Genomic DNA, 12,500 nt, shown 5'->3' on the forward strand with positions numbered 1-12,500 from the left:
TATATATTGTTGTTTATACTTGTTTATTTTTATGTATATGTATGCTTTTATAAATGCATATTAAGTATACACAGTGCATACACACATTATGTACTGTAAATACAAGCTATCATTTTGGAAACAATTAATCATGATTAAGAATTTGACAACACTAATATCGATGCATACATGCATGTGTGTATTCAGATATACAAAACAAAAATGTTTAAAGTGGCACGGTGGCTCAGTGGTTAAAATTGTGGCCTCACAGCAAGGTCACTGGTTCGAGGCTTGGTTGGGTCAGTTGGTGTTTCCAGTTTCCCCCACAGTCCAAACACATGCGCTATAGGGGAATTGATGAACTAAATTGGCCGTAGTGTACGAGTGTGTGTGCGAATGAAAGCGTACGGGTGTTTCCACAACAGGGTTGCAGCTGGAAGGGCATCCACTGTGTAAAACATATGCTGAAATAGTTGGTGGTTCATTCCACTGTGGTGACCCCTGATGAATAAGGGGACTATGCCGAAGGAAAATGAATGAATCAATGAATGAATATCGTGAAATGTATAAAAAAAGTTGCCCTTCACATATGAAACAGACAGACCTGAGATAAAACGAGACGACTTATTAGATGATATGAGATGTGTCATAGTGCTCAAAATTGAGTTATTAAATAAATTAGACACTTTGTGTTTGTTTAATTCTGATTTAGAAATGATAGAGTCTGATGTAGATTCATAAAGAACTGCTAATGCTGCTTGTATGCTGCATCTTTGTTCAGATCCTAATTAAAATGCAGTGTTTTCCTCTCATTTTAAATGACGGAGCACAGGCAGAAAGTCTTATTGTGTTTGTATGAAGATATTCTTTCAGTTGTCTATCTTCTATGGTTTGGGGATCGTTTTAAACTTTACATTTAGTTTTGATATATGTTAATTTCACAATTTAATGTGCAGGATTACCTTATACAAAGACATCTTTTCACTGACTGGATAATGCCTTCAAGCTCATTTTGCAAAAGAAAAAAAAAATCATGAGAAAATTGAATCATGAAATCAAACTAGTTAATCATCTCTAACTAAAACTAATCCCATCCAGTCATATCACAAAAGCAGAATGCAGTGAGGGTGTTAGTATACAGGTTTGGTCAAGTACGAATGACAAAAACACGCACACAAACACACACAGACATCTCCTCGCTGCGCATCACACACTCATTACTGTCACAGGCTGACAGGACGTGTGAGAAAAAGCCCAACTAGACGTTTACAAAGCTCCTCCGTCTGTTGAGTTTAACATTAATTCTGTGCTGCTCGCTGCATTTGTGATGTGTGTAAAGCAGAGACAGGGCTGTAAATGCGGAGGAGAACGTGACGCGTCTCCTGCATGCCTGCACTTCCTGTGGCTCTCCAGAGACACACAAACACACACAAACACACACACACACATCCAGGCCTAACCAGATGTGACGGTTAAGAAAAGACCAGCGCTGCATCAATCCAACCTAACAAACACACACACACACACACACACACACACACACACACACACACACACACACACACACACACACACACACACACACACACACACACACACACACACACACACACACACACACACACACACACACACACACACACACACACACAGAAAGAGCTCTGGCTTATATGAAGATCTCAGTCGCTGCACTTCAACATCAGCCCTGGCGTTTATCGATGTTCACGTCACTTCTGCTCACACTCAATCACTTTACATTAGAGCTGCAGGAAGATACGGGGATGTTTGCTCAAGTATTATGATTCTAGCTCTTAGAATGAATCGTTTGAGTCAGTGATTCATAAAGGCAGTCCCCTGCTTTGTTTGTAAATGAATCAACTGTTCTGAATGAATCTTTTGAGTCAGTGATTCCTTAATGCAGTCCCCTGATTTGTTTGTAAATTAATCAACTGCTTTGAATTGAGTCAGTGATTTGATTTCATTTGAGTCAGTGATTCATAAAGGTGGCCCTCTGCTTTGTTTGTAAATGAATCAACTGTTTTTAATGAATCATTTGAATCAGTGAGTCATAAAGACAGTCCTCTTATTTGTTTGTAAATAAATCAACTGTTTTGAATTAATCATTTGAGTCAGTGAGTCATAAAGACAGTCCCCTGGCTTGTTTCTAAATGAATCAGTGCAAATAATTTAAATGAACTATTCAGTGAATCATAATCTGACCTCAGAAAAGACCAGGGGCCTGTTTCAGAAAGGAGGTTAACTGAAAACTCAGAGTATTTTAACCCTGAAATGAGAGAAACTCTGGGTTTTCGGTTTCAAAATGGCAGGTTTGTTAAACTCGAGAAATCAGGGTAAGTCAAGCCTGTTTCTGAAAGAGAGTTAACTTTAACTCAGAGTCAGTTACTGTGGTAACTTACTCTGTGAATCTAACCTGGTCAGAAGCAGGTTTTATTCTCTAAACTCAGAGTTTCTGTCTGTCTCCTCCCCTTTTTTTAAAGATGAAGCGGTATTTCTCGCCTTAGCCTTACGTTTCCACCCACCTTTTTTAATGCTCATTTTGGATACGTGCATAAAAACGATTGATAGAAACGTCATGATGCACATAACTTTTTAAAATATGCATAAAAAACGCACATAACTGAGTAGGGTAAACTTTTATTCGATAGAAAATGTGCGCATAAATTACGATGGAAACACTTTTACTGAACAAATTACAGTATGTACATTAAAAAAAGATCATGATCATATGATAATGAAAATGTGTGTAAATGAACAAACCAGCAGGCTGGGCACACTGTAACACGTCTTAATATTGTTTTAGTCATTCTAAAATGCCTTAACTGTTTCAGTATTAGTGTATATTATTAATTACCTCCGAACGTCTGGTGCGTGTCAAGAGTCTCCGCGTCTCATGGCTTCAGACGCCCCCACGTGTTCATTGTGTTTCAGCATTGTCTTCTGACATCGAGGCACAAGTACATTAATTAGGCTAAATAAAGAATTAATTGACGCAGCTTCTTCTACCACAGTAAATTCTGTTTTTACTGTTGATATTTGGTGCCAGTTAAATCAGGAAGTGACAATTTTTTTCTCTTTGACTCGTTGGATGGAATTTTATTCGCATCTTTTATGCAATATTCCAGTCTTGCACATAAATTTATGTAATATATTTGGATGGAAACATAGCTATTGCCTTCATTTTAGTCACACACAGAAGAACTGTACGAGAATGGCTTATGCTTTTTTAATAAATAATTAAATTGAATTCACCTTCGATATGCATGTAACTAGATTAATGGGATTATTATTCTTTCTAAAAATTATTTTTAGTACTGCTTACCTTCTAAATGTTATATTAACCTCTATCACTTGATCAATAAAAAAGGCAGACACACAAGTGCACTGTTAAATCATTTAAAACTAATAAATGTATAAAAGAAAGTTTAGAAAAAATATATAAACGTCACAAATTACATTACTTATTTTATTATACTTAAATATTTAAATACTTAAAAAGTTAAATTAGGCATTATATTGAGCAGCTGTTTTCCCACGCTAACTGGTTGGTGGTTGCTTCTTTTCAAATATATACACTCATATTTGCTATAACTTTGCATGAGAACATCAAGTTCAGCTGGAGAAAGAAATGGTGATCTCTTTTATAAGATATTGCCATAGTCACTCGTAATGTCTGCGCTCCACTGATAATGCCTTTTTATAGTCACGGTGCGCGCGCTTAACTCTGAGTTGGTCTACTCGAAGTTGATTGACCCAACTCAGATCAGCTGTTCTGAAACCGAAAACTCTGAGTTTTTAATCTCTCGGTAAATCAACTCAGAGTTCAAGTTTAAACTCTGAGTTGTTTGAACCTCTTTACTGAAACAGGCCCCAGCTCTGCGTCAATCCAACCCATAACACAAACAACAAACACACACACACACACACACACACACACACCTCTGGCTTATATGAAGATCTCAGTCGCTGCACTTCAACATCAGCGCCAGCGTTTATCGATGTTCACGTCACTTCTGCTCACACTCAATCACTTTACATTAGAGCTGCAGGAAGATACAAGGGTTTTTTGGTCAAGTGTTATAATAGCTCTTGGAATGAATCGTTTGAGTCAGTGATTCATAAAGGCAGTACCCTGCTTTGTTTGTAAATGAATCAACTGTTTGAATGATTCATTTGAGTCAGGGATTCATAAAGGCGGTCCCCTAATTTATATCTAAATAAATCAACTCTTTTTAACTTATCTTTTGAGTCAGTGACTCATAAAGGCAGTCCCCTGATTTGTTTGTAAATGAATCGACTCTTTTGAATTGAGTCAGTGATTTGATTTCATTTGAGACAGTGATTCATAAAGGCAGTCCCCTGATTTGTTTGTAAATGAATCAACTGTTTTGAACGAATCATTTGAGTGAGTGATTCATAAAGACACTCACCTGCTTTGTTTCTAAATGAATCAGCTGTTTTAAACGAATCATTTGAGTCAGTGATTCATAAAGACACTTGCCTTCTTTGTTTCTAAATCAGCTGTTTTGAACAAATCATTTGTATGACTGATTCAGTGAATCACTAACTCGTTAAGGAGGAACTTGCTTAACTACATTAATTTATTCAGGAGAGATCTAAAACAGCCAAGATCAGCACAAAAACGCACTCAACTTTAAGAGAAAAAAAAAAATCAATACACACACACAGGCAGAGAATTATTAGCAATATACACAGGTCAGAATTATTAGCCCTCCTGTTAAATTTGAACTATTTTAGAAGTTTCCCCAATTTCTGTTTAACTGGGTTTTTTTAACACATTTCTAATCATAATAGTGTTAATACCTCATCTCTAATAAGTGATTTATATTATCTTTGTCATGATGACAGCACATAATATTTGACTAGATATTCTTCAAGACACTAGCATTCGGCTTATGCATAGTTCAGACTGCGTGATTTTAGCCCCGATTTTGGCTCGCCGACAGGTTTTAAGAAATCGCCGACAAATGCCTGAAAATCACAGGCAAATCGCTGCTCGTGCACATGACAATCACACAGTGTGAACTATCACAGAAGCGATCTGAGAGAATTGCCGATGAGTCGCTGATGCCTGCGAGATATTTGGGATGCTAAATATCTGGAGCTGTCGGCGATTCAAATCATGCCATGTGAATTGAGTTTTGACTGAAAATAACATCAGCGATCGCCTACAGCCAATGAGAGAGCAGCATTCACTTGTGTGTGTGCGTGTGTGTGTACCTGCTGCAGGCCAGTGGGAGGCTGGGAAAGAAGTTAAAGCGCTCTTTTTTGGTTTATTTAGACCCACGAAATGGAGAAAAAACTAGTGGAGGTTAACAGGAGCAGCCGTGTCTGTTTGACGTTTCATACAGAAAGAAATTAGTTTATTATCAACGTTGAGGAGAAATGGATAATTCCCTTTAAACCCAGGAGACATTTACATGTACGTTTTCTACCCATTAAAGGCTTCTTTCTCATTATGTAGTTAATAACAAAAGATATACGACGTGTTTTTGGCTGTGAGACGTAGTTTGGAAGAAGTTGTCGGCGATTCTCCCTATAGTAAAGTCATGCAATGTGAAAGTCCCTGTCGCCGATCCATCTTGCAGTGTAAACAAAGCAGCGACGAAACGCTAGCCCAGATAGTCATGCAGTGTGAAAACATCTGTGACACGACTACTTAGAAAATCATGCAGTCTGAACTCGGCATTAAAGTGACAATTTAAGGCCTAACTAGGTTAATTAGGGTAAAGATAGGGTAATTAGGCAGGTCATTGTATAACCAGGTCCATAGTCAGGGGGGGTTCGGGTGGTTCGAAAGACCCACTCTCCACTGACAAAGGTCCAGAATTTGTCCCATACATGAGCTCATTTGTCCTATTTTGACTGCTGTTCCATCATAAATTGTGAAAACAACCCATCGAAGAAGGCTTTAAGACCAAGCGGAATCCTCTGTTGGCTGTCGTGACTTCAGCTTATTAGTTTTGGCCAATGCAAACAAATATTTTTCATGAGTTTAACATCTGTGCAAAAAAACTATACCTACAGTATTGTTGTTAAATAGAGAAACCATTTTACAAGTTACTTTTATTCTAAATTTTGGATGTTATCCATGAAACAAAAATGATCAATAAAAAAGCATTGTGAAGCACCAAAAGCGGTCCATATTAAAGTTAATTTTAATAATAATCAGGCTATTGTTGTTATTCATCAATTTTCATTCATCAACTATTTTTACAAGAGAAAAATCTAGAAAAAATTGTGAAGCTCTACATTATTATTATTGTTTATTTATTGGTTTATAAATTTAAAAAATTCTAACAGAGGAAAGTTGAATGTGCTGGCCAGTTATTTGCCTAATAAATGAAAATAAGCTACAGTTTTCAATTAAAAAAAAAAAAACGAATCCTATTTTTTCTTAATGATAAATAATTTAATAAATTAGAGTTTTAAAGTAAGTTTTTTTCAAAACTTAAGAAAATGTTTTGGTACATCAAAAACTTGAGTTCTGACGACCATTCAACTAGCTATTTAAGCAAAAAAAAAAAGTGCTTAAAATGTCACTAAAATGCAGTATTTAAACCATAATTAAACACAAAATGAGGTGAAAAACTACAAAACGGTCCACTTTTTGAGAAAAAAGAACTACCCTTTTCACCAGGCTGGCTATGGGCCTGATAACAGTGGTTTGTTCTGGAGTTTGTTCTGTAATAGTTGGGCGTGGCGACCCCTGATGAATAAAGAGACTAGTCCAAAACTAATAGTGCTTAACAGCGGCTAAAAATATTGAGATTAAAATGGTTAAAACAATTAAGAACAGCTTTTATTCTAGCCAAAATAAAACAAATAAGACTTTCTCCAGAAGAACAAATATTATAGGAAATACTGTGAAAAAATGTGTTGCTCTGTTAAACATCACTGGAATAGTTTCAACTGGTTTAGTATCATAACATGAATTAATGGTGTCGCCATAACCCCATTAGGTAAGTCATTGTATAACAGTGGTTTTGGGACAATCTGGAGTCAATCCAAAACTAATGTTGCTTAAGGGGGCTAATAATATTGACCTTAAAATGGCTTTAAATCAATTTAAAACTGCTTTTATTCTAGCTGAAATAAAACCAATAAGACTTTCTCCAAAAGAAATAAAATATTAGAGGAAATACTGTGACAGATTTGTTGCTCTGTTAAACATCACTTGAGAAATATTTGAAAAAGAATCAATATTTCACAGGGGGGCAATAATTATATTAAACCATCAAAATGAGTCATCTCAGTACAAACCTAGACACTAATACCCTTTATAGAAAAACGAGGAACAAGCTCAATCCCTCATTAATGTGTGTAATCATGTAAAATGAGTGTATTCAGCTCAACAGTGCTAAAATGAGCATTTATTCTCCTCTAATGTCACTCCAGGGCCTGTTTCTAAAGCTAATGCAATAATAGATGGACGGTTTGGTGCAAAGAAGCGATGCAGAACAATGACGCATCTCTCTGGTGATCACAGCTGACACTTCAGCCCTCGAGAGCGGCGTCTCAATAACAACATCCAAACAACACATCCCAGCATGCACTGCTGCAGCGACCGCCAGAGCCCTGTGATCTTCATTACGCTGCAGTGAGCACAACTACACCAGACGCAGCCCAGGCTTATATCCATATCACATCATGACACTTTTATTAAGCATCTTCCAAGATTTCCCCAGGATTATGAAGTCAAACTGTAATATTATTGGCTTACCTCGTCAAAGCCGCCGTCTTCTTTCTTGAAGGCTGGAGGGGGAAAGAAAGAAGACGTATTTCAGACATTCATTTTACTGATGATTGAACACCAAAGAGAAAAGAAAGAAGGAAAAGTGGCTCTTTAATGAATTCTGCACATGCAAATATAAAATAAAGCAGTAAGAAAGGCTGTAATAGGTGGAGAGATTTTTCCAGCCACAGGACATTAAGAGGAGAGGCTGAAAACTGAAAAAAAATTTATAAAAAGCATGTCATCACAGTTAATTCCAAAAATCTAATAAAATTAATTTTAAAAAAAAACTTAGTCCCTTTAGTCGTCACAGCAGAATGAACCGCCAACTTATCCATCTTATGTTTTACACAGCAGATGCCCTTCTAGCTGCAACCCATCACTGGGAAACATCCACACACACTTATTCACACTCTAACACTATAGAAAATGTAGCTTATCCAATTCCCCTATACCAACGCCAACAACATAGAGAACATGCAAACTCCACATAGAAATAACAATTGACCCAGCCGGGACTCGAACCAGTGACCTTCTTGCTTTGAGGCGATCGTGCTACCCACTGCGCTGCCGCAGTTAAAAATAAAATAAAATAAAATAAAATAAAAAATATATATATAAAAAACAAAAATATAAATATAAAAATATATATATTTTTTTAATAATAATAATAATAAATTATAGTAATAATAATATACAAAATGCCAATAATAATATTAATAATAGCAATAATTAATAATAATAATAACAACAATAAAGCAAACTTAATACATTTTTATACTATATTTATTTATTTATTTATTCATTTATTTATTTATTGAACAAAACTGTATAACACAATTAAAAATATATACATTTGACAACTGACACTGTTTCAATTCACTATAATCTTTTTTGTGAAGCTGCTTTCACACAATCTACATTGTAAAAGCGCTCTAGAAACAAAGGTGAATTAAACTGAACATGTTGTCAAACAAATATATAATTTATTTAGTTATTTCTTTTTTTAATACGATAAGTTAAATAAATTAATAAATGAATCATTTATTTATTTTTCATTAATTATTTAAGACATAAATCCATTAAATAAAAAAGACGTCTACATGTAGACCCCAAATAAAACTTAAATGAAATATAAAAAGATTAATATATATATTTTAAATTGCATTTATAAAAAAATATATATTATTGAAAGTAATTTACAAGTAATTTACAATTACAGATTAGAGTTTATTTTATATAATGTCAGTTATCCTTTTAATTTATCAAATAAAAAAGGGTTTAAAAAATTCATCCATTCATTAATTTTCTTTTCGGCTTAGTCCTTTTATTAATCTGGCGTCGCCACAGTGGAATGAATCATCAACTTATCAAACACCTGTTTTACACAGCAGATGCCCAGCGAATAATGTTTTTTATTTTAGGGGTATAATGCGACCTCAGCGTATGAATGTAATCAGCCTTGAAAGCACAGGTAAGTGATGTTGGTCTATTGAAGAATGCACATGTATCCTTCCCCTCTCAAAGTACACACCAACCTTTACAAACAGAAATGCAAACAATCTTTAGGGATGATCCTCCACTGGGACAGAGAGGAGATGAAGGGAAATAAAACGTTCCTCTCGCATCTAATGAGACCGTATGCACTCGTAAATACCGCATGACAGCAGCTTTATCTTCGTAACAGCTGTGGTAAAGATCTCTGTTGTGTTTAACCCACGGGGAGGATTGATCTGCACTCAATAAATCAGCTGATGCTCAAATAAACTACACGCATTGATATGCAAAAGTCGATGCCAAGAAAAATTATTTACATTCAAGAATAGAGGTCTGCTGAAAGTTTGATTCTGATTGGCTTGTGATCATTCTGAGGTGCTTGGATTTTGTCAGATGAATGCACAGCTAAAGTAGTTCCGGCAGGTTGAGAGCGCATTACAGCTCCATATCACAACACTGAGTGATTAGAGTTATTTCACAGCTACAACAGTCAAATATCACATCAAAACACAACAGAAGGAGGAGGACGAGATGTGGAGGACACTAGTGCTACACACAGGAGATGCTTAAGGAGGACAAACACCTGTAAAGACCAGAGGAGAAGAAATACAGGGCGATTTAAAAAGAATACCGCAACTGTGAATATCTGTATTTAATCAAGGAAACATGATGGAACCTTGTGTAATTAATCAATGAGAAGAGTACTTCAAGTTCTTTCAGCAGAAAACAAGATCAGATGTTCATATTGACCCCCTCCAGACACTCGAGTGACGTCACTAGGGCTGTGCAATTAATCGAAAATCCGATTTCGATTTTGGCTTCTAACGATTATGAAAAACCATTAATCGAGAAACACGATTATTGCATCATATACCAAAAGCGCGAAAGAGCGCATGCTTATGTGTGTGTGCGGCAAGCACACACAGTCAGAAGCATGCGGTCAGCATTCAGTCTCATTCGCACACTGTGACGAGCAGAGCACACACATCTAAAGTCATCTTAACGTGAGCGTTTTAATAGTCAAATAGGTGTCAAAACGCGGTGTTTAGTGATTATTCATATTAACCCTCATTTGTGTAATAAATAAATGAATTGAAAATCAAAAGACGTGTGAAAGAGAAACTATTAAAGTGACCGCGCGAAATGCTCCTGCTGTCGCCTGTTTTTATCATTAATCAAACAACAAAAGGAGAAAACCCCTCACTGCTCTTGACTGAAGGACTGCTGTAGCTAAAGTGTTTTTCTTACAGTGAAGATGCTTAAAGCACAGTTTGATTAATATTTTTATTCTACTGCATTTATATCTTTCTCCTTTGCAGGGAGGAAAATAACTGTATATATGCAGTTGAAGTCAGAATTATTAGCCCTCCTGAATATTAGCAACCCTTTTCCCCCAATTTCAGTTTCATGGAAAAAAACAATTAATATAATAGTTTTCATATCTCATTTCTAATAACTGATTTCTTTTATCTTTGCTATGATGACACTTAAATTATATTTTACTAAATGTTTTTTCAAAATACAAGCATTCAGATTAAAGTGCAATTCAAAGGCTTAATTAGGGTAATTAGGCAAGTCATTGTATAATAGGAGTTTCTTCAGCAGACAATCAAAAAATATATAGCTTAAGGGGGGTTATAATATTGACCTTAAAATGGGTTTCAAAATATTTAAACCTGCTTTTATTCTAGCCAAAATAAAACAAATAAGACTTTCTCCAGTAAGAAAAAAAATATGATAGGAAATACTGTTAAAATTCCTCTGTTTAACATAATTTGGAAAAAAAAATATTTTAAATAAATTCTCAGGAGCGTTCATAATTTTGACTTCAACTGATAATCGTTTAGAATAATCGTGATTACAATTATGACCAAAATAATCGTGATTATGATTTTCCCATAATCGAGCAGCCCTAACGTCAACCCGATACTCGAACTCGCTCCACACTCTCTGTAGCATCTCTGGGGTGTATCAGTTTGGATAGCTGCAGTTATTCAACTTTTAGTTCCTCAATGTGAAACTTCAGAGCTTCCTTAAAGGGTCACGGAAAACCAGAACAGATGTTTTGAGCTGTTGACAGTCGTATATGTGTCCCACGCTGCTATAAACACTATTAGGGCACATATCTCACTAAAAAGTGAAAATTTGTTGTTTTTGCGTTATTTTAAGCAAATTCGTTCTTCCAGTTTGAAACAAGTTTTTGAAGCTGCGCCACGACGATTAGATCCTTGCGTTCGCGCCCCAGCTGGGTTAGTTGGTGTTTCTGTGTGGAGTTTGCATGTTCTCCCCGTGTTGGCGTGAGTTTCCTCCGGGTTCCCCCATAGTCCAAACACATGCACTATAGGGGAATTGATAAACTAAACTGGCCGTAGTGTGTGAGTGTGTGTATGGGTGTTTCCCAGTACTGGGTTGCAGCTGGAAGGGCATCCGCTGCATAAAACATATGCTGGAACAGTTGGCGGTTGATTCCGCCAAGGGCATAGATTCACTCTTGAAATTGGTGGGAACATACATCTCAAGGGAGTATGTATTGAACAGTAAAAGCTTAGCGCTTTTAAAAACATGATTAAAGTACTGAACAATATAAAATAAACACTTAATATTTCAAATAACAATCCCATCCCATGTTGAAAAAGTCAAATTTACATGATGTTACTGCAGTCAGGCTATGTGGAGGTGTGAATGTAGAGAAATTTAGAGAGGTGTGTGTGGGACGCAATTTACAGTTTTTTCCCCGATTATTGATTTTCATAATCATTGAGGACAAAATCAAAACTGATTTTTAATTAATTGCACTGCCTTGGTTAATAGTATTACGATTAGGGCTGCAACAACGAATCGATTAAATCAATAAAAATCAATTACTATAAGCGTTGGGAACAAATTTAATAATTGATTCGTTGTGTCGCGCGACAAGGAGACGTTTGATTAAAAAAAAGAACACTTTAGCTCAGTGCGGAGAGGACTGAACAAGGCCTCTCTCCGTCTCTCGTGCACTGATACAGAGTTTAGTGCCTCAAGAAGACAGGGATGATGCGGAAGAATCACTACAGAATCGTACTTTTGTTTCGTTTTGAAGTGAGAACCATAAAGTCCCTGGTGCTGGCGTTTTGTGTCTGACGCTGAGCCAGAGAAAGGCGGCGGGGTTAAGTTTTGTTTTCATTATTCCTGACACACATTCAGTTATAGACGGCATTAACTCAAAAACCTCCTACCTCAAAAAGATCTAAACTGTGTTTTCTACAAAAAG

The 12,500-nt window shown here is 36.1% G+C and overlaps 1 protein-coding gene across 6 annotated transcripts in view; it reads right to left on the bottom strand.

The window, feature by feature from the left end:
* The window catches only part of cdk14 (cyclin dependent kinase 14), a 236,291-nt gene that overhangs the window by 212,109 nt on the left and 11,682 nt on the right, over window positions 1-12,500 (bottom strand). For all 6 annotated transcript variants that reach the window (XR_015510595.1, XR_015510594.1, NM_001430898.3 and 3 more), the window contains 1 exon segment: window positions 7,742-7,773. Coding sequence is in view for 4 of the 6 variants with exons in the window: in NM_001430898.3 (NP_001417827.1) it covers window positions 7,742-7,773 (32 nt within the window). In the remaining 2 variants the exon portion in view is untranslated.

This window comes from Danio rerio, chromosome 16 (assembly GCF_052040795.2).
Source record: "Danio rerio strain M-AB ecotype USA chromosome 16, GRCz13ab, whole genome shotgun sequence".
Lineage (NCBI taxonomy): Eukaryota > Metazoa > Chordata > Actinopteri > Cypriniformes > Danionidae > Danio > Danio rerio.